This window comes from Cervus canadensis, chromosome 19, assembly GCF_019320065.1.
Source record: "Cervus canadensis isolate Bull #8, Minnesota chromosome 19, ASM1932006v1, whole genome shotgun sequence".
Taxonomy (NCBI): domain Eukaryota; kingdom Metazoa; phylum Chordata; class Mammalia; order Artiodactyla; family Cervidae; genus Cervus; species Cervus canadensis.
In genome coordinates, this window is record NC_057404.1 from 29,591,075 (window position 1) to 29,615,195 (window position 24,121).

The window sequence follows — 24,121 nt, forward strand, 5'->3', positions numbered from 1 at the left end:
CTGAACAACAAGCTGTACTATTTGTCAAGCAATGGCCTTAATTAGTTTATTCAGAATTTTCACTTCCTACATGGGTGGAAAATTACAAAAATATAAACTTCAGGGACACTGAGGATCCAACTCTTTTAGGGCACTCCAGATAATATTAAAGAGATGTTTATTTGTTCATCAAGGATTTACTTGAGAAAAAACACATGCAGAGCGCTACTGAGCAGTTGGAATGGAGCAAACGCTGCACTGAACAGCTGTATATTGTAAACCTAGATGCACTACATAATAACACTCAAGTGCCTTTCTTTTATAATATTCTTGGTACAAGAGGATCATCTGTTCTCAATAGAAGTTACAAATTTTACTTATATAACATCGCTGTTTGAACTTAAAACTTGAATACTTCTGCCAATGAATATTTAGACTATTCTTACTGTGCCAAACAAGTGAAGGAGCCTCAAGTAATGAATTGTATGGTTGGCAACCTCTTGGTTGTACACAGGTAAAAATACAGATCAATAGATGGATTATGCTGATGTATTAAAGAAGCTAATAATATCTGATTTTAAAAATTCTTAAAATTCATGACAGCTTCTTTGTCCTTTAATCTAGCATCACAGAAATTATTACTAAGGGTGGCTTCATTCATACGATCAAATTCACAAAAACACTTGGGTATCTGTAGTCATACATCTCTGTTAACATTAAAAGGAGATGAGTACAGCAGAATAAGTATTCTCAAAGGCATAAATTTAGAAAAGAAAGAAAGAAAAATAAAAATGAGCTGCTAGAGCTGTTGGTTTAGAAAAACAAACAAAATGGAGATAAGAAAGAAAGGAGAAAGGGAAGGAGGGGGGGAGGGAGGAAGGAAAACTTGTCCCCTCATCAGTCAGGGACTGATGGGCCAAGCACCCTCCAAGTGCTTGAGGACTGAGCACTGCTGCAGCCGGTCATTTTGCAGTACTCGTGACATTCAAGGGAGCCATCAGCCACCAAGACAATGGCGCAGCCGTTAATCCACTTCAACAAGCAACACCCGGTAGCTCTGCTGGTCGCATTCCTCTTCCACCAAGCCTTGTGAAATCTCTCTCTGAATCGCTTTGATATTACTTCCTGTGTAGTCTTTGAATTAATCCATGTCTTTCTTTTTCCCTCACCAACACCTTGGTATTCACAATCATCCCCTCTTTCCATCTCCTTTTTCCATGAGTCCACTAACTGGTTCCTGATTTTCACTATTTCCCTTCTTTAATCTGTTTCCCACTCTATAGGCAGAGACATCTTTACAACATGCAAACCTATAAGCTGAAATCCAGATTAAGTGCTTACAATACTTGAATATGTCCCTTTATTTTTAGAATAAAGACCAATATTTTTACCATGGCTAGCTGTGATGTGGGCTTGGCTACATCCTTATCTGCTCTGGCTCCAGCGGTCTTTTGATTTGCCATGGTTCCCTCCTACCACATTAGACTTTCTCATGCTGATGCTTTAGCCTGGAATGCTTTTCCTTTAACTCTCACTTCTGATAACTGCTAGTCATTTTTTGGATCTCAGTTCAGATATCACTTCCCCAAGGGAGCATCTGGCCTTACCCCTAACCCACAGTAACTGGGTCAAGCATTCAGTTAGATATTCTTGGCATTAGGCACACCACTGCATTTATCACAGTTTATAACCACACACTTATTATGGGTGATTAGATGATTATTACTGATCTTTGTCACTAGACTATAAGCACAATGAAGAAAAAAACAGTGTATGGTTTTCTCATAATTTTAACCTCAATATCTAGCAAAATTTATGACAGTGAACAAGTATCATTTCCTCAATGAATAATGCTTGTCAAAATGAGGTCATTAACAAGTGGTTAAAGCTACAACAAACTGCTTTATTTCCATTCACCAGAATCATTCTGATCAGAGTCTGAAGGATGAAATTACTTCACATTTCATAATGAACAAATTCAATGATTTTGTTTAAACTCTAGAATTTTTAGCATCCCATAGATGTGGCCAAAATGAAAGTTCATTAGCATCTTTCATTAGTTATTATAGAAACAGAATTCTACTGCTAAATTGGGATTTAAAAATTTTCTATTATAGTTCCCTCATTATATAAGAAAGAGTCAGGAGATCTTCAAAAGGTCATTCAGCCTGTTGGTGACAGCACAGGGATAAAAATCAGCCATTTAAAATCCCAGTTCAATTTTTTTTTTTTTTTTTTTGCTACAACTATGCTGTAACTTTTAAATTTATGACTTCATTTTCATTTTTGGACATATGTAAGACACAACAAGTACCCATAGGAGAAATATCTCCAAATGGTTAACTTTGTCACATCATTTAGACTTCTGCTTTAAAACATTAAAATAAAGAGCAATATTTTTAGAAGTGTATGAAGCCTAATTTTTTAAGAAATGAAACATTTTCATGCCTAATTTGCAATTTACATTGTACACATTAAATGGGAGTGAGACGAGGACAGTACAAGCTTTCCTCGTTTCTTAATATTCTGAAGCAAATAACTTTTCCAGTTAAATCTGTTTGTCCATAATTCTATTTATGAAAACTCAAAAGGAAGGTAAAATTTGAGCAAGAGGTTGGGGATGTGACAATAGCAGATGGAAAAGTACCGCTGGAATCCAATCTATTACAACTGGCTATGTGACCTTGGGCTGAGTACTTTCCCTCTGTAAATTTCCTCATCTATACAGTCAGGAAATTGGTCTAAATCATGAGCTCTATCTGTTGATGGATTTCCATGATCCCATTAAGCCCTTTGGGGTGTGTATGTACATTTTTGGGGGAAGAGAGTCCATAGCTTCTATTATGTTGGCAAGGATCTGGGAAACAAAACATGTTAGTTGCCTCTGTACTAAAATCTGAGGGTCCTTCCTAGTTTTGAAAATGGAATAAAGCTACACATAGAATTATAATTTTAGATGGAAATTGGAAATAGTATAATTATTAGCGTGAGCAATAAGATTATTTGAAGAGCATATTCTGCACAAAGGAATACTATCATCAATCACATATTTAAGTATTAGCTGAAAAACTTCGCTGGAAGGCCAGTCCAGATTTTCCATGAGTAGAATCAATTGTTGCAGACCAATGTAATAACTACATATAATAAAATCTCAATATGTCACATATTTTCAGTCCTTCCTTTTTATCACTGTTTTAATGACTGATTCATGTAAGCAAGTTTGTCAGCAAATAGATACTTTCTTACAGATTTCAGGATATCTATTCCAAAACATTTTGATGATAACTTTTGGATGGTTGAATAGCCATGGTTGCTACAGTACACACATATTTATGAAAGACACAAATAAAAGTCACGTTGCACATCACTTATTTCCTTGTTCTATGTCTTAATGTAATAAATATGGCTTAATTTTCTTCTATGTGTACTCTTCTAGACACCTGTGAAATATCAGTGAGCAAACAAAAATCTTCTCTCCTCATAGTGCTTACATTTCAGAAGGGATGAAATAAAATAAACAATATGCATAAAAATAATTAAGCTAGTTATTATTTTTAAAGGTGATAAATGTTTTGGCCAAAAATAGAGTAGAAAAATTAGGAACACCAGAGGTAAGGAGAATGGTTCCAAATGTAAATAGGTCAGGGTAGGCTTCACTGAGGGCGAAGGTAATGGCACCCCACTCCAGTACTCTCGCCTGGAAAATCCCATGGATGGAGGAGCCTGGTAGGCTGCAGTCCATGGGGTCGCTAGGAGTTGGACACGACTGAGCGACCTCACTTTCACTTTTCACTTTCATGCATTGGAGAAGGAAATGGCAACCCACTCCAGGGTTCTTGTCTGGAGAACAGGGACGGGGGAGCCTGGTGGGCTGCCATCTATGGGATCGCACAGAGTTGGACATGACTGAAGCGACTTAGCAGCAGCAGGCTTCACTGAGAAGGTGTTATTTAGCAAAGACCTGAGGAGATAAGGGAGTGAGCCAGGGTCACTTATACACTGGGGAAGAGCTTTCTAGACAGTGGGAAGAGTCAAGGCAAGGGTATGGATTCAAAGAATAACCAGGAAGCCTTTGTGGCAGGGAAAAACCAAAAATCATTCTGCAGCTAATGATGAGACCAGCAAGGGCTTAATACCTCAAATACACAAACAGCTCATACAACTTAACAAACAACAACAAGAAAGCAAACAACTCAACTAAAAAATGAGAATACCATAATAGACACTTCTCCAAAGAAGGTACACAGATGGCTAGGAGGCATATAAAAAGATGTTCAGCATTGCTAATTATTAGAGAAATGCAAATCAAAACTACAATGAGGTACCACCTCACATCTGTCAGAATGGTCATCGTTAAAATGTCTATAAATAATAAATGCTGGAGAGGGTGTGTAGAAAAGGGAACTCTCCTACGCTGTTGGTGGCAGTATAAATTGGGGCAGCCACTATGGAAAACAGGATGAAAGTTCCTCAGATAACTAAAAATAGAATTACCATATGATCCAGCAAACCCAGTCTTGGGCATATACCCAGACAAAACTGTAACTCAAAGAATACATGTACCCCTATATTCATAACAGCACTATTCACAATAGCCAAAACTTGAAAACAACCTAAATGCCCATTGACAGATAAAGAAGATGTGACATATATACAATGGAATACTACTCAGCCATAAAAAAAGCAAAATAATGCCATTTGAAGCAACGTAGATGCAACCAGAGATTATTATGCTAAGCGAAGTCAGAAAGAGTAAAATAAATACCATATGATATCATTTATATGTGAAATCTAAAGTATGATGCAAATGAGCCTATCTACAAAACAGAAATAGACTCACAGACATAGGATTAGACTTATGGTAGCCAAAATGGAGAGGAGAGAGAAAGATGGACTAGGAGTTGGAAGTTGTTAGATGCAAGCCATTACATTTAGAGTGGATAACAATAAGGTCCTACTGTGGCACAGGGAACTATATCCAATCACCTAGAATAAACCATAATGAAAAATAATATAAAAAAGAATATATATATGACCATAACTGAGTCACTCTGTTGTACAGCAGAGACTGGCACAACATTATAAATCAACTATACTTCAATTAAAAAAAAATCTGTTTATGGTGATGAATTTTGTAAAATTTTCATCTTCCAGTTGATACCTCATTTTCTGTTGCTTATTTGTTTATAATGAAAGTCCTAACTCTTGAATAATTTTCCTAGAGTCTCATATTTGTCAAGAAAGGAAAAGTCAGAATTCTGAGAATTTTAAAATCACCCCAAAACCATGATCATAGTTTAAGCCCCTCAGTTTCCACAAACATATATTTGGCAATGAATTGTTATATAATAAGCAAACAGGCCATTTAATAAGAGCTGATGTCACTATAAAGAAATTAAGTAAAAGATTTTCATTTTGAACATTTAGAGACTGGGCACAAAGCATTTGCTATACTCCAACAAAGAAAAATTCCAAGATTCACAGCCAACATAAAAGCACCCATTCTTTCTGAAATGTCACAGCTCTTTTAGACATTTGTTACACTGTTCATTTCATTAACTTTTTTTCCAGAAAATAAAACAATCACAATTATTGTGCAATTTTCACAGCATTTATCTGGGTGAGTATCTCCAAAAAGAATACATATAAAGGTAGTACTTTTTTTGTTAGGAGGGAAGCTTAGTCAGCTCTCCCTCAAGTAAGCATCTTATTCTTGCCTCTGTGCCTTGCTGAAAATGCATGGTGACCCACAAGCTTAGAAACGTAAGGAGACGTGCACAGTCCTACCTTGCCCAAATGATCCTTTCTGCCAAAGCCAGTGGCGGCTGCAATGCTCCCTGCTCCTTCTACCGTCTTCTGGGCTACTGCAGTCACCCCTGTCACCACGGCCTCGCCAACGTTCGTCACTTGCTCTTTGGTCTTCTCAGCCACTGGGATGAATCAAGAACAATGACAGATTAAGGGATGGTGGACCAACAGCCACTAGGAATAATTTCACTTCCACTAACCATCAACTTCCGAAGACCTATATTCACACACGTAGATAACTGGTGAGTCAGGAGAAGAAACAGTTACTGAGATTGCTACGTGAGCATGGCTTAGCCAAACACAGATTCTTTGCCAAGACAGTCTTGTGCAATCATGCAGATGTTTAAAGGTGTTTCAAGCCTAAAGATCACAAATTTAGGGCTGTAAGCAATTTCGCTCTGGTTGACATTTTATGAAAGAAAGTTTACAGAAAGCAAGGCTTGCAGGTGTAGCTGTATCAAACTCAGCATGAAGTATTTCTTTATTTCAATTTCAATGCCAACTCTTTGATATCACTCAGCATGTTTTTTTCATCACACCTTCTGAGTCACAGAACACATATGTGCTCTCACATGGTATCATCAGAAATAAAACAACAGAGTGAGGGATGACTATGCTGATCCTTTTATGAAACATCAGGTAGTTGAAGCAGAATGAGTTTTAATGTTAAGATTTATGTTCAATCATTTTAATGGGAACAAAAGAGCTGGACTTAAAGTATGAAATGAAATGGTTTGTTGAGCACACTTAATTTCTTTTCATTAAAAATAAAATATGGAAATTCAGTAGGCTTTTAAAAATAAGTTAAATTTTAAGATGATGGTATAAATAGTTTGGGATTAGATTTAGAAAGAGATTCGATCTCATATCAAAAATTATCTAAGACTATATATAACTGTTGAATTAATGTTTCTATATTAATTCCATACAAATATCAAATAAACAAAGCTGCAATAAAAAAAAGTTTGCTTCAATTAAGAGTTTTATGAAAAAGCGGTAAAAGATGAGAATCTGCACTTTTAACAATTTCAAGTTCAAGGGAAACAAGACAACTCTTCATCCAAACCTTTTTCCAGTTGTCATGTATGGATGTGAGAGCTGGACTATAAAGGAAGCTGAGCACCGAAGAATTCATGTTTTTGAACTATGGTGTTGGATAAGACTCTTGAAAGTCCCTTGGACAGCAAGGAGATCAAACCAGTCAATCCTGAGGAAATCAGTCATGAATATTCATTGGAAGGACTGATGCTGAAGCTCCAATAATTTGGCCATCTGATGCAAAGAACTGACTCATTGGAAAAGACCCTGATGCTGGGGAAAGATAAAAGGCAGGAGAAGAGGATAAAAGAGGATAAGACGGTTGGATGGCATCACCAACTCAATGGACATGAGTTTGAGCAAGCTCCGGGAGTTGGTGATGGCCAGGGAGCCCTGGCGTACTGCAGTCTATGGGGTCGCAAAGAGTCAGACACAACTGAGCAACTGAACTGAACTGAATCCTTATAACATTTACACTCATAAGGCCTGTGGGTCTTGCATTCTTATCTATATGTAATGTTTGCCTTCTTTTCTGAGGAATTCAATGAGTTGTACTATGTGAGCTGTTAAGTGTTATGTGCTAGTCACCCGATTATCGTACAGATTTCATTTCACCAGTTGGGAGGGGCCAGTCCCTGGGTCAGGAAGATTCCCCTGGAGAAGGAAATGACAACCCATTCTAGTATTCTTGCTTTGAGAAGCCCATGGACAGTGGAGCCTGGTGGGCTACTACTATTCATAGCATCGCAGAGTCTGACACGACTAAATAGTAACAGTGTGGTCAAAACAATTGGGTTTTGAATACAGTATGCAGGTCATGGAAGTTGAGGAGGTAGGTAAGGAAAAAAGGAAAATGAGTCTCACTCCTCAGTGTAGACAACAGAGGGAAATGAAAGTGGCCCCAAGAGTCTAAAAGCAGGAAGAGTTCACGCAGGTATTGCTTGATATTTGCCACTTCTGGGGATGTGGTAGATGCCTACCAACTAGTCATGGCTATACTCAATGCAAAGTTCAATTTAAATGCCAGTGAAAAAACTGTACTGAAAATCTCATGTTTTTAAACATTTCCAGAATGTTGATGCTTTAAAAATAGTGAATTATGGGCTTCAAGTTCTCATTTTTTTCTTTTCTAAGAATACAAGTAGAAAATTTTACTTGAAAATGAACATTTCTTGTTATAAAATCTCAAAGACAAAAATAAATTTTGATCTTTTTTAAAGATTCATAATTTTTCTTCTGCCAGCCATGAAAGTTTATTTTTATAATTCTAGATTTATATACATACTTTTTTAATGCACATATCTGCATGCTAAAATGCACTTTTTAGTTTATTATAATTGATTAGATTTTACCACTGTAAGAATAAGTAAATTATTTACATTACAAAATGTCAGGATTTACATATAGCAGTGGTGGACCATTTTATTTATTTTCTTAATTTATTTTTATTTTTTGGCTGTGCCATACAGCATGTGGGATCTTTCCTGACCAGGGATCAAACCCAGGTCCCTGCATTGGAAGCATTTAGTTTTGACTACTGTACCACAAGGAAAGTCCCTGATAGACACATTTTAAGATTTCTGTAGGAACTGATTTATCTAGCAGATAATTTACTGACCTTAAACCCTTTGTTAAAACCCACCTCAAAAGTTAAATTCCATGTTAATAGCCTCTTTTCCCAACAACTGTCCTTCTTCCTCCTCCTGTGTGCTCATAAAATTTTAGGTATATCTTTACTACTGAACTTTCTATTTGCACCATAATTATTGATTTCCCAGTATGTCTACCCACCTCCACTGGTATATTTTGAGTTGATCAAAACCAGAGATAATATTCTCTTTATATTATTTCATAGTAACACTCATTAAATAATTTTGAGTACATTAAAAGCAATTTTGTGTATATGTGTAATCTATACATCAATTTCAATAAGTATTGACTCTAATTAAGTTAACAATACAATTCCACAAAGGAAATGTGGCACCAACTTTTAGAACAGACAGTAAATCTAGCCTATAACATTAAAAAAAAATTACAAAATTAAGATATAGTTTTGAATTAGTATACAAAGTACAGATATGAGGACAAAAAAATTTGTATTTTTTAACAAGGGAATTTAAAATGTAACATGTTGGAAATTAACTGTGTTCATTATTGTATAACAAGTTTCTGTGTGTAAGAATCAAAGCCTGCAGTAGATCTCCAACAATAGGAGTTTCTTTATATCACACTTTCATGAGGGAAAAAATGAGAATGAGTCAGCTTATATCAAATTAAGTTTTTTAATACCTTCAAAGGCATGTCATTCCATAAGCCCAGATTAAGTGCTCTCTCATATTTTCCTATAAAGTGATGTACTGACAACTGAAATAATAATGTCCTGAGATCAAAAAGCCAGGGATTAAGGTAGAGTTTTCTGGATTTTATCTTCAGATTATCTAACTGAGAGGATTAATTTTCCCTGGATGTTGTAGGTAGAAAATGCCTGGCCTAAGTTTACTAAAGTCTGTATTTCTACAAAATAGTTAATGAAATGAATCTTGTGGAAATTTTTCTTTTAACATTAGCTGATATTGTTATGTACTTAATAATAGTTTCTCCCTTCCCTGCTTTAAGAGTAATAACAAAGTAAATAACAATTATGTAGCAATTATTTTGTACCATGATAAACATTTTAGGTCATATATAAAAAGCAACCAATTCTCTCTGATTAACTACTGAGGTTATTACCTTAAACATTTATTTACCCTTATAAAATGAATTTAGAATTTTACATGAAATAACTTTACTCAACAAATTAATTTATCTGATACGAGAGAGGGATGGCCCTTTTTGCAACTGATTTATTCCACTGCAATTTTCATAGCCAGATTACTTATACCGACATTTCTGATACTTTACTACTGCCAGGGTGATTGACTGGCGCTGTGCTAAGTCACTTCAGCCATGTCTGCCTCTTTGCAACCCGCATGGACTGTAGCCCACCAGGCTTTTCTGTCCATGGGGATTCTCCAGGCATGAATACTGGAGAGGGTTGCCATGCCCTCCTCCAGGGGATCTTCCCAACCCAGGGATCGAACCCAGGTCTCCCATACTGCAGGCAGATTCTTTACCATCTGAGCCACCAGGCAAGTCTTTGACTGGTGCAATGACTGGAAACACTGCCCATAACAAAATCATCATGGTCTCCCTGCTTAGAAGGATTTTCCATAGTATTCCGGGGAACACTAGTTGAATTAAACTCTAGTAACTGTTGAAAGGGCTTCCCTTGTGACTCAGCAGGTAAAGAATCTGCCTGCAATGTGGGAGACCTGGGTTTGATCCCTGGGTTGGGAAGATCCCCTGGCAAAGGAAACAGCTACCCACTCCAGTATTCAGCCCTGGAGAATTCCATGGGCTGAACAGTCTGTGGGGGTCACAAAGAGTGGGACACTACTGAGTGACTTTCACTTTTTTCAACTATTGAAAGAAAGTCAAATTAGTTTTGGAAATCCTGGGTTAAACTAAATTATGTAAATTTATTTATTGTAGAAAAGCTCAGTTTCTTTAATATGTTAAAAGGAAGACAGGATATGCAAAGTTTCCAAACATTTAAAAACCATGGAAACATTAGCTGGCAGGCTGCTGTTCTTCAGAAACAATCTGCAAAATATTGCCTTATAGTACAAAACTTCAGTCACTTGTACCAGGCCAAGTGTGTACGCATTCATGCACACAAACACCTCAAAAACTCATGTTTACATTCTATCATTCTAAAAAAACCTCAAAAATTCTGACTTTGGCAATAGTTATCCTTGCAGCCCATCTGCATAGCCTCCATTGGATGGTAATATTAGCTTATTCTCTAATTTTTACCACAGGCTCTAAACTTTGCAACATGCTTATCTGCTTGTTCATCCATATGGATTCTCCTTCAGCTATTAGAATGAAAAGCAGTTAAACCAAGTAGACTCTCTTCATATAGCATAGTCTACAACTGTCTGATAACTAGTTCTTACAAAAATCATACTTTATAACATGCCATTTATAGAAGGTCCCTACAGGGCAGTTTATATATACTGAATTCCAACAGAGCAAAAGTAAGTTGCATACTTTAACTTAGCTTCTAGAAGAATTAGTTTCAAAGGGTTGTTTTTTATTTAATTTATTTATTTTCAGCTGCACTACGTGGCTTGCGGGATCTTAGTTCCGTGAACAGGGGTTGAACCTAGGACATGGCAGTGAAAACCCAGAATCCAAACCACAAGGCCACCATAGAACTCCCTGTTTTGATTTTATACTCTAACTTTTTTAGTCAAAAGTATGTATAAAAGGGCTTCCCTGAGAGCTCAGTTGACAAGGAATCTGCCTGCAATGCAGGAGACCCCGCTTCGATTCCTGGGTCAGGAAGATCTGCTGGAGAAGGGCTAGGCTACCCACTCCAGTATTCTTGGATTTCCCTTGTGGCTCAGCTGGTAAAGAACCAGCCTGCAGTGCCAGAGACTGGGGTTCGATCCCTGGGTTGGGAAGATCCCCTGAGAAGGAAAAGGCCACCCACTTCAGTATTTTGGCCTGGAGAATTCCATGGACTATATAGTATGTATAAAAGTATGTATAAAAATCATATAAATACCTTTCTGCACTAGCTACGAAAATGTGGCTCAAGATAGATTCACTAGAAAATGATAGTAAGTAAAACCTAGATAATACATACTATTTGCCTTCAGTATTCTAGGTATTTATTTATATTCTCATTCACTGAATTCTTTTACAAATGAGGAAACTGAATCACACAGAGGTAACGAACGAATCTTGCAGAACAGTCACACAGCTAGTAAGGGGTAAGCAGAAATTTGGACTAAAGAGGTCTGCTTCAGTGTTTGTGGCCTTAACCAAAATACTGTATTAATTAATATTCCCATTTGATTTTCTCAAAATCTGTTTTATAACTTAGCAATAGAAGCATGTTACTTTGCTGAGGCCCTGCCATATTTACTGCTTTCTCATCATATGAGTTATATTTTTTATCTGATCATATGATTATATCTTATCATGCCTGTCAGAAAGCTTGGAGTACATAAAACATAAAACTCAATCACAGCAAGTCCATATATTAAAGTTGCTAAATTGTGATTTTTCTATTTCTATCATTATCCTCCTCCTCTTCCTCATCATCACCATCATAATTTTCATCATTTTTGCTATTCCCTTATTGTAATCTTCTTACAGACCTAATTTCAAAATTTGGGTGAAATTAGGTCAAACAGAGATAAACACAATAAATAATTTACTGATCATCCCAAGAGTATTTCCTAAAATGTCTTCTGAATCAAGGAGATATTATAATTTGTATATTTTAGTGTCAGAATATTTCATTGTACTCTATAGAAAATTTTCATTCAACTCTTTAAAAATGGCAGTTCTTATATGATATTCCACTATCATTTGCCAGAACATTAATTTGATCAGAACACTCAAATGTTACACCACTATAAGCTAAACAATTAAACTAGTCAATTCAGTCATCATTCTTGACAGTTACAAACACTGTGTTTTACTTACTTATAACAAATACTTAACATACTTTAAAATATTTAATAAAGAATCAAGATTAAACAAAGCCGATGTTTTCTAGAATGCTCCTCTATGGGCAGAGTGGTTATTTATATTTACATCCTGAATGATCAGTGCTGGGGCTATCCTGCTTACTAGATATTTTCAATATCATCCTTGAATATAAGTTCCACAAAGCTTACCTGTTGTCACACCATGAACTACCCCTTCCTTGGTTTTGGATCCTACAAAAACAAACAAATTCAAACCATAAGCTTCAAAGTCACCTTTACTGCTAATGAGCTACTTTTAAATACATCTAATGGAAAAATAATATCTCACTCTTCAAAAACCCACATGTAAAGATATCTTCAGGGAGCAAAAAATTTAAAACAAAGAAATTTAGTAACCATTACAACAAATGCAACAAAGCAAAGCTAACCGGATATGCTCCAATTAAGATTTTAGCACACAATAATAGCTTTTCAACCCTTGTGTCCCACTTCACATATCAACTTACAGAAAGTAAAAAAGAAAAGGTGAGAAAACACAGGGTCTGGCTGGGAAGGTGATTTTGGATTCAGAACTGCAGAAGCTCTACTAAAATGCAATACAAAGAAAGATTACTTAATCCATGGAACACAAACGGATGGGGGAAGGAGAGAGGGAATTCATAGTTGTTGAACATCTATTATGAAAAAGGCATTTTTCATCTCATTTAATGTTTGTAATAACCCCCCATTTCACATCATGCCCATTTTACTCCACATGAAGCAATTACAAATTAAAGTTAAATGATTTGTCTGAAGTCACCAGCTACAAGCATGTTCAAATTAAGGGCTCTGTGACCCTAAGCCCATATTGTTTCTACGAAACCAGGCAAATCTTTAGAAGGAATACAGTATTTTATCACTGAAGTATGACTGATGCTAGCTTCGAGAAGGGGCAAGATAGTAATTTTCCCCAAATCTTGACCATTACCAAACTTTTACACAAAGAATTTATTAATATGTATTGGTAAAATTAAGTTTGTGAATAATTTTATTCATCAGCTCTCTAATGTTGGATTTATTAGTGTAATTCATACAGCTTTTTAATGATCTTGGAGACAATAACAATAAAAAGAAAATTCATTTGAAAACTACCCTATAAGCTAAATAAAGTAATTCTATCAGAGAAGAATGTAAGGAAATTAGGACTGAAAAACTAGGAAATGAATATTTATCATTCTCTACCTGCCACTCCTTCAACACCTTATTTTTAAAAACAACTAGTAAAAATATATTTTAACAATTGTATATTCTCTCTGCCTTAGTTGTACCTGATAATTTGATCTTCGGCTAAATCATGGAATGTATCCTGAACCAAACATACAAGAAAGTCTTAATGAGTTTCTTTGCATCAAACCAATTACCTGTTTTCGGTTTTCATAATTGTTTAGTAGTATGTTACTGATGATTAACTTTTAATTGATAAGTAACCTGTAAATGAAAAGATAAAGCTACAAAATACGTGCCCAGTGGTATGTCACCAGTAATGTGATAGACAGATAGACCTTATAGATAAGTAGATCTCATAACAGATACAGCTGAAGAGACCCTAGATCTGATGGCTTCCCTAAGCTGATGTAGCCCACATCCATTCCCCTCTTGTCTCTTATGACTTCACAAAGCTGCAGAGTGGAGAAGATCAGAAATGATGCCTGGGCATTGCCAAGGACTCAATTATGCTGTTGTGCATGTCATGTTGACTATCTCAGTATGGTGGAGGTGAAGCAAATTGTGACTTGGGAGTTTGACATCAATCCACAGTCTTGACCACTGCTACTTATTGAGCAGGATCTCACTGGAAGAGTTTTGAAGGTCATTTTCTTGCCTTTACTGTTAGAATACTTGGCAAAGAACTGCATTTTTTTTTTTTTTTTTTGCTTTTGAATTTCACTCTCAACTTACAATTTCTAAACGATTTGATTGAGAAATTTTTGGTCCATTAAATTGAAGTAGGTTGATTGAAAATTTGTATACAAAGATATCACAAAAGGAGAAAAAAACAAAAATAATATTGATTATGGTGGTTCATCAATTAGCATTAAAAGCTAGCTATTGAAAGTATATTATAAATGAATGAGATTACTTTCTCATGAGGCTTAAGAAAACAGTGTGCTAAACTTCTTCAGCCATAAGTGAAAGAGGAAAATTTTCCCTAGTTACTTCTAATCTTTCAAGCTAGTTATTGATAATAGTTCTTATAATGAAGGATAAAATTATCAAAAGAAAATACATTGGCAAATTACTCTGCTGCAGAGTTTGTGTGTGTGTGCTGAACGCTCAGTCCTGTCAGACTCTTTGCAACCCCATGGGCGGTAGCCCACCAAGCTCCTCTGTCCGTGGGATTCTCCAGGCAAGAATACTGGAGTGGGTTGCCATTCCCTTCTCCAGAGGATCTTTCTGACCCAGGGATCGAACCCAGGTCTCCTGCTTGGCACAGATTCTTTACCATTGGAGCCACCAAGCAGCCCTGTTGGAGAGTTTATTTGACAATAATAACCATGGCTCCTACATATAAAAGTACACTTACAAAAATTCTCAATGAAATGTTAATGAATCAAACACAACAATGCATTAAGAGAATTATACATCACAATCAGGTGGCATTTATCATAGGTATGCAAGGCCGGTTCAGTGTTTGAAAGTCAATTAAGTAATTCATATCAGCAGGCTCAAAAAGACATGTCATGATCATATTAATAGATGCAGAAAGAGCATTTGCAAAACTCAACACCTACTTGTGATTAAAAAAAAAAACCCTCCCAGTAAACTAGAAATAGAGAACTTTCCCAACCTGATAGAAAGTATCTACCAAAAAGTCTACAGCTAACATCATATTTCATTGTGAGACACTAGGAACTTTATTACCAGGAACAAGGCAATAATATCCCCTTTCACCAGTCCTTCAACATCGTACAGGAAGCCCTAGCTATTGCAGTAAGACGAGGAAATAAAAGATATCTGGCTGGGAAAGATGAAACAAAACTGTCAAGAATCAACAAAAAATATCCTGGTGCTGATAAGTTACTATAGAAAGATTGCAGGATGCAAGGTTAAAAAGTCAATCACCTTCCTATATACCAGTAATGAACGAGCAGAATTTGAAATTAAAAACATAGTATAATTTACATTAGCATCAAAGACAAAATACCTGGGCATAAATTTAATGCAATATATACAAGATCTATATGGGAAAAATTATGTAGCTTTGATAACAAAATCAAAGAACTATATAAATAGAGAGATATTCCACATTCATGGATAGAAGACAGAATATTAACAACATGTTATCTCTTCCCAACTTGATTTTACAGTTCCATGTTATATATATACATATATACATACATATACATATATATATAGAGAGAGAGAGAACCATCAACTCAACGGACATGAATTTGAGCAAATTTCAGGAGATAGTGGAGGACAGAGGAGCCCACTGTGCCACGGTCCATAGGGTCACAGAGTTCGACATGACTTAGCAACTGAGCAACAATCTCAAGCAAAACCCCAGTAATTTTGTGGATATTGACAAACTGATTCTAAAGTTTATGTGGAGAGGCAAAGATCAAAAATAGCCAAAATGGTATTGAAGAAGAACAAAGTTAGAGGACTGACACTACTTACAAAGCTGTCATAATCAACACAATGATATTGGTGAAAGAATAAACAAATAGATCAAGGGACTGGAAAAGAGAGCCCAGAAATACACAAACATAAATGTAATCAGCTGATTTTTGACAAAGGAAAAAAGGCAATAAAATGGAGCAAAGATAGTCTTTAAACAAATGGTGCTAGAACTGGACATCTACATGAAAAAAATAATTTTATACAACTTTATACCCTTCACAAGCAAATAATCCAAAATGAATCATAGCCTTAAGTGTAAAATGTGAAACTATAAAACTTCTAGAAGATCACCTTGAAGAACATCTACATAATCTCAAGTATGGCAATGACTATTGAGCTATAACACCAAAGACACACTCCATTAAATCATTAATAAGTGAGAATTCATTTAAATTAAAAACTTCTATAAAAGACAATTTCAAAAGAATGAGAAAACAATCTGCAGACAGGAAAATATTTATGAACTATCTGAAAAAGAAGACAAAGAACTCTTAAAAATCAACAATAAGAAAACAAATAACCTGGTTAAAAAATAGGCCAAAGATCTTAATAGATACTTCATCAAAGAAGATGTGGAGATGGTAGATAAGCATTTGAGAAGATGCTCCACATCCTATGTCACCAGTTTTAAAATACAAATTAAAATAACAGTGCAATGCCCCTACATATGTATTAGTATGGCCAAAGTCCAGAACACTGACAGTATCAAATTTTGTCAAGGAAGTAGAGTAACAAAAACTGTCATTAATTGCTGGTGGGAATGCAAAACGGTGCAGTCCCTGCGGAAGACAGTTTGATGGTTTCTTTGAAAACTAAACATATTTTATCATATGACCCAGCAATTGTTGTGCTCTTTGATATTTACCCAAAGGCGCTGAAATCTTATGTACACACAAAAACCTGCACATAGACGTTTACAGCAGCTTTATTCATAACTGCCAACTCTTTGAAGCAAGTAAGATGCCCTCCAAGTACCTCCAAGATGTAGGAGGTGAATGATAAACTATGATACACTGAGACAATAGAATATTATTTGGCACTAAAAAGAAATGAGCCATACAAAGACATGAAAGAAATTTAAATGCATATTATTAATTGAAAGAAGCCAATCTCAACAGCCTAAATAATATATGATTCCATTGATATGACATTTTGGAAAAGGCAAAACTATGGAGAGAAAAAGATCAGTGACAGCCAGAGGCTGGGAGAAGGCCATGAATAAACAGAGCACAGAAGATTTTTAGGACACTGAAAATACTCTATATATTATAATGATGAATGGGTGTGTATGTTAGTCACTTAGTCGTGTCTGACTCTTTGTGACCCCATGGACTGCAGCCTACCAGGCTCCTCTGTCCATGGGAATCTCCAGGCAGGAATACTGGAGTGGACTGCCATTTCCACATTTGTCCAAACTCACAGATCATATTGCAGCAAGAGTGATCCTTAATGGAAGCAATGGAGTTCCGATGATTACGATGTGTCAATGTAGGTTCATAAGCTATAACAGTTGTACCATCTGGTAAAGGATGTTGGTAATTGGAGAGGCTATGCATGTGTGGGGGGAGGGGTACATGGGAAACCTCTATATATCAATTTTTCTGTTAATTTAAAACTGTTATAAAAATTAAGTCTTTAATTTGTTAAAAGTATGCCTTTTTACTTACAGGTTCTGCTTTATTATGATGTTCTCACAAGAACTCTGCAAGGTACTTGCATTTATTCAAATTGTATTTTTACAAATGAGTAAAGTGATGCTTAGATATGTTAAGTACCTTCCCCATTATCCTAGAGGTAAAAAGTGGTATAGTCTGGACTGGAATTTAAGTTTAACATTAAATCTACATTTTTTCCTACTTTATCAGGAGTCAGTAAACTATAGCCTATGAGCCAAATAAACTCGCCAGCTGTTTTGGTAAGTAAAGTTTTATAGGAACATAGTCACCCTAATTACTGTTTATGGCTGCTTTCACTTCAGGGGAGCAAAGCTGATCAGCTGAAACAGATATCACACCCTAAAATTACTCACTACCCCTTTACGGAAAAAGCTTGCCAACACCTGGTAGTACTATAACTTCACAAGGTCATGCTTCATCCTGAATTACGTATTTGTGTTCAACTTTTAACTGACTTTAAAATATTAAGTGATAAATAGTATATAGAATGCACTCTGCTAAATACCATAATAAACACTGAAGATTATTTTTTAAAATAATATGTGTTTATTTAAACACATTTAAAATAAATGTGTTATCTGCACATAAACAAGTTGAAATTTCATATAATAATCTCAGACAAAATAACAGAATTAATCTCTAAAAATTAAGTCATTTTATTTGCCCAAACTCATGGTTGAAAGTGAAAACAAGTACAATGTTTTCCAGATGATAATCCTGCTTATTACCTCGAAAACAGCAATGTGTTAATTTAATAGTCAGTGGTTCTTGGGCTCATTCAAAACTAATAAATCAATATTATCCTACTAAAAAAATCTTAAAAGTAACTAAGTTATAAAGTAACTGAAATCAAGGAATGGTTACAAAGCATGCACTTGGACAACCTGGAACACTGAGGACAAATATAAAAATACTGATTATCTGAATGTCACTGATTCAGTATTCCAAATTCCACCTAAAAAGATACAATCCATGTTTCACAAGGAAAAAACGGAGATTAACTCATTGACTTTTCCCTCTTGTAACATCTTTTAATCCAATCATTTTCTGAAAATATATTTTAAGATAAAGAGTAATTTAACTAGAGGTTTGTGGTAAGATTAAACCAAAATAAAAAGTCTATGAACAAAAGAAAAAATATGAGAAATATTCATAAAAATCATTCCAAGTATAACTTTTCTCCAGCCCATCTATATCAAAGAGACGATATAGCTTTCTTTCACTCCACAGACATAGAGTATTCTACACAATCCCTTATGCTCATCCTCCACTTTATTACTCATCCTTTGGCTACTGTTGCTACACCTGCTACCAGAGAATGTGACCTAGCTCAGAAGAGAAAAAGAAGAGGCAGAATGGGCAGTGGGTGAATGTATGCTCATGTGCCTGTTTGTATCCCTATAGATGAGTGTGTGTCTATGTGCATGCCTATTTCTTCACCCAAAGAATTCCAGGTGAGTTGGGAAACAACACCCAACCTAACACAGTTCAAGATTAAAAAAAAAAAAAAAAGAGTAGGGCTTCCCTGATAGCTCAGTTGGTAAAGAATCCGCCTGCAATGCAAGAGACCCTGGTTTGATTCCTGGGTCAGGAAGAGCTTCTGGAAAAGGAATAGGCTACCCGCTCCACTATTTTTGGACTTCCCTTGTGGCTCAGCCAGTAAAGAATCCAGTTGAAATGCGGGAGACCTGGGTTCGATCCCTGGGGAGATCTGTGTTCAATCCCTGGGTTGGGAAAATCCCCTGGAGAAGGAAAAGGTTATCCACTCCAGTATTCTAACCCGGAGAATCTCCATGAACAGTCCATGGGATCACAGAGTCAGATGGGATGGAGTGACTTTCACTTCACTGCAAGAATACTCTGATGTGGGAATTTATAAACGAGGAAAAACAGTAAGCATCTAATTTATTGTACCATTTGATAAATGAACTATATAAATGTCTCAGAGGTATTAGCAGCCCTCAAGCAATTTCTTGAGCTTAGTTCCCAACTTACTAAGTGGTCACAAGAAGTAACTCCAAAGACTTGTCTGTCCTTTCCATTTTAAGGTCACAGTAGGTCTCTCTTTACATATCTCAAGATTATATCAACATCTTACTTTTAAATTAGGATACACTGAAATTAGCATATATTATTCATGAAGATAAATCAAAAGCTCATGAAGGAGTTTGATTGTAAGATACTATTGAATATTTTCTAAGACAGAGTTTTTAAAACTGTCCTCAGAGTCCCGACCCAGGGATCAAACCCAGGTCTCCCGCATTGCAGACACTTTAACCTCTGAGCCACCAGGCAAACCCAACTTACACATAGAAACATTCATCTTAAAAAAGAAACAAAGTCCTAAATATTACTGCAAAATTAAATAGTCTGGAAAAACAAAATAGCCCCACTTTTTATATTAGCTCACATACACACATTCACCTACCTACACACACCTCTGTTTCAGCCCACCACTTTGAGGAGTGGAGATGCAAAACTGAATCAAGTGAGAAACACCAGCATTTAAAGCATCAATCATCCTAACCCATCAATCCCAAATAAATACCGAAGTGGCATTCAGGGCTTACCTACCTACATAGAGAACACCCTCTTTTGTCTTTCCCGCTGCTTCTGCCACACCCTGCTTGGTTTTTTCAGCAGCTGCCACGACTCCCTCCTTGGCCTTTGAAAGTCCTTTCATGAAAACATCCATGGCTAACGAATTCCTTCACACCACACTGGAGAACACAAAATACACTTTGAGAACTTCTGCGTAAAAAACGAAATTAGAACCACCCAAAGTAAAAACTACTGAAAGATCAGTAGAATCCTCAAAAGAGTGAGATCATCTTAAGCGTACCTCCACTTCAACCACTGGACAAAGGAGGCTTTTCTTAGCTTTTGCATTAAAAATTTAGCATCTCCCATCCATCTTGGCTGGATAAAGTCTAGCCGCCTAAACATGGATTAGGAGGAATCACATGAGCTGTTCTTACGCGTTTCCGAAGTGGAATTGCACGAAAAGATAGACTCCTCTTTTAACTTCCCAGGGTCCAAATGGTGACAGTGTAAGTTAGAAGTGCGTTTTAGAAGACATCACAGGAAAAGGAAAGGGACCTGAGGCAGGGGGTCAGGGACACGCTTAAATTCCAGAAGGCAGCTAACAGATCAATCACGAGTAGGGGAGGGAAGGAATCACTCACTCTGGGTGTGGCTGAACCTCAGGCCAACTGCGAGCCCACCGCCCTCGCTCTAATACACCCAGCCAAGCACCCGACCCTGGGCTATCAACCCAGAGCGTGCAGGAGGGCGCGAGTTCACACCCGCGGAAGCCTCGGGAGGCGCGCCAGCAGCCCGTGGGGGCGTTCTCAGCTGCCGGAACCCGCCCCCCACCCGGCGCCGCACCTGTTAACCCCTTATCACCTGTTGACTCGCCCTCTCAACGCTCCGGCTTAACGATTTGCCAAACGCAGCTTGTTTACTTCCCAGAGAGAACAGAGAGGGCGGACTGGGGGCGGGGGTCGGTTAAGGCCAGCGACAAACAAAAGTTGACTACTCATACTCCCTGGAGCATCCTCGCGTTCCCCAAAGGAAAAGCTGATCCCTGAGAATCCAGACCTCTCGGCCTCTGAGGACCAGAAGGAGGGAAGTAATCGAAGCGGGAGGAAAACAGGTCAAATTACTTTCCTCAAGCTCACCCGAGGGATAAGTACTCACCTCGGAGAGAGACTCGACTATAGCTGGTCCTCCCTGCAGCACGCCCACCGCCGCCCCCCGACCCCTCTCGCGCGCCCCCGGGCGTCCGCAAGGACTCCTCCCACCAGGTGTTCTCCGCGCCTTCCAAAGCTGCCGAGTTAGTTCCACAAGCCCTTACCAGATTTCCTCGGCTCCTCGGAACTCCAATTTCTCCCCCACCCCCACTTTAACAAAATTTAAAAACAATTCCCAAAGGTTATTTAAGTGGGAAGAGAGAGGATAAAGAGCGCACAGGAAAGGTGGAGGTGGCGCCAGAAGAGGGGTGGTCCCCAGAGGAGGCGGCTGTCAGCGCAAGCCTGCGCTGGGAGGCGGGGGGCGTGGGAGGCAAACCCACAAACCTGCCGTCGAATTGCCAGTCCTCGTCCCCCGCACGAGCGGATTCGAGAGAAAAAGGCAGAAGGTCGGAAGGGAAGGGTGGAGGGGGGCGGGGGGAGCCGGGAAGAGCGCCAAGGATGCTAAAGGCGCGGCTCGGTCCCTGGGTTCGCTCTAAAGCCAGCACACACCTCACCCCGCGTCGCCGCGCTCGCTCCCTCGCCCCCGCTCCTTCCAGTCTCCGCGGTCCTCCTCCCCTTCCTCTCACCGCCTCCGCGGCTGATTTGTCAGCTCCTCTCCCCGCCCCTCTCCTGGCACTCGCCGCTTTCCCAGCCGCGTGCAGTTCACTCCTCTCCTCGGATGGGGATGGGGGTGGGGGCGGGGGAAGACCGAACCTCCAACTCCCCCCTCCCGCCTGGACCTGGAGGGCTGGAAGATGGGGTGCTCTGCGGCTCACCTCGAGTTCAGGGTCACGGGAGCTCTCGTGGAGATCCCGAGTGTTAGGCTTGGGCTGAAGTCTCTCCCTCTTTCCCATCATCCCGCCCCCACCCCTTGTCTCCGCCTTTCCCGCTGGCTCCTCGCGGGGACCCCCACGTCAGATCAAGCCTCGGGAAGCGGGGAGTGTGACAGGTCGACCACCAAAGACACAGCCAGTCTCTCGAGGAGCTGCTGAAAGAGACAGGCAATCTAGGAAGCGTGCTCACATCAGCTTTGCCAAGAGCACGTTTCCCTCGGATCAATGAAGTGTGATTAACGGTCGTAGGACAAAAGGTTAACGATGCTTTTGTTTAAATATCCCCCAGATTTAGGCCTACTCTTAACCTCTCATGAGCCCGATAAGGTCTCGCGGGCGGAGAGGAGACTAGTAAAGAAGAGTTACAGGTTGAAGAGAGGCAGGAGGAGGCTAGTCAAATCCTCTCTCCACCCCACTATCACCATTTTCTTTTCCACCAATCAGCGGCTGCCAGACGCTGTTTTCTTTTCCCATCAGTGAAACAAGGAATAAACATTCCCCAGCCGTCGAAACCAAACGGCTGTAAGGTTTTTCATTCTCAGAATGGGATTTACTTTCCAGATGCAGGTGCCTAGATGGAAGAGACATATCCAGCGTGATTGATTCTCCTGAACCAGTATATCCAATTTTTTCAGAGCCTTCTGAAAAGGGAGATTCTCTCAACACATACCACTCACCTTCCTGACTTGGAATTCGCGTTGTCCTCGGTGCTGACACGCCACCCCATCCCACACACCGGCACACAGACACACGCAAGGGGTTCGAGACAATTTTTGCACTGTTTAACACAATTTCACCTTTAAGAGCTGGAGGGGAAACAGCTGTTCCTGGATCACGCCGGAATGGAGAACGAAACTCCTCCCCTCACGGAGTCCCTCGGCTTTCTTTGCCTGGTAGGGAGGCTGCTTTTAGACCTGTAACGGAAAAACGCATCTTTGCTCTATGTTTTTTGTTCCTTTGTATTGTGCTTATTTTTTGTAGGGCGGAAAAAAAGGCTTTCTCTGAAGCTTGCCCCTCTCTCTGATCCTTGCACTCACTCTGAAATGTGAGTAAAAAGCAATTTAAATCTTCAAATCAACCGTTTGAAACCAAAAGAGATGGGAAGCGAGAATATGCTACTTAAGGAACTCTTTGCTCTATTGGTCGGCTCATTTGAAAAGTGGTCTTTCCAAAATACTCATATTTTGCTTCCTTGGGATAGGAGAAGGAAGTTTGGTTTGCTTTATGACTTGTAGAGTTTCAGCAAGTTAAGTCCTGTTCATTGATCCCTCTCTTTTCAACTTTTTACTATGGGAAATGTTCAAACATATACAAAAGTGGAGAAAATAAAGGACTCTCGGTGCAATAGCATCCAACTTCCACTATTTTCCAACTCATGATTAATCGTGTTTCATCTATATTTTCATCCACTCCCCAGTTTTTAATCACTATTCCCATTCCTCATTTTTAACTAAATCCCAAGAATTATGTATATGTTTTCATTTGTAAATAATTCAGCATGCATCCATAAGATATCAGAACTATTTTAAAGTAAATACAATGATGTTTTGATGGTCTTTTTAAAATTTTTAAAGTAAAGTTTGCATGCAGTGATATGTTCCACTCTGTATTCCTTTAAATCCGTTTTGAAAAGTACATGCATTAATGTACCCCACACCATTTTGAAGAAATAAGACATTTTCATCCCCTAGAAGTTTCCCTTGTGCCCTTTTCAGTTGTACAGCTTCTAGAATTTCATAAAAATAAAACCATACAATATGAACTTTAAAAAAAATCTCCCTGGCTCCTTCACTCAGCCTAATATTTCGTCATTCATGTTTTTGCATGAACCAGTAGTAGTTACTGCT

The 24,121-nt window shown here is 38.2% G+C and overlaps 1 protein-coding gene across 12 annotated transcripts in view; it reads right to left on the bottom strand.

Annotated features, from left to right (window-relative positions):
* The window catches only part of SNCA (synuclein alpha), a 145,682-nt gene extending 122,564 nt beyond the window's left edge, over nt 1-23,118 (bottom strand). Inside the window, exons 1-4 of one of the 12 annotated variants that reach the window (XM_043438843.1) lie at nt 23,072-23,118; nt 20,285-20,430; nt 12,561-12,602; nt 5,767-5,909 (exon numbers count right to left, since the gene is read on the bottom strand). In XM_043438843.1, coding sequence (XP_043294778.1) covers nt 5,767-5,909; nt 12,561-12,602; nt 20,285-20,405 — 306 coding nt within the window. In that variant the 5' untranslated portion in view covers nt 20,406-20,430; nt 23,072-23,118. Of the gene's footprint in view, nt 1-5,766; nt 5,910-12,560; nt 12,603-20,284; nt 20,431-20,552; nt 20,666-20,688; nt 20,707-20,895; nt 21,014-21,115; nt 21,268-21,409; nt 21,534-21,566; nt 22,085-22,951 lie in introns of those variants that run through there. The other 11 variants (XM_043438836.1, XM_043438834.1, XM_043438835.1 and 8 more) reach the window with 11 other exon arrangements.
* Nucleotides 23,119-24,121: the final 1,003 nt, after the last annotated feature.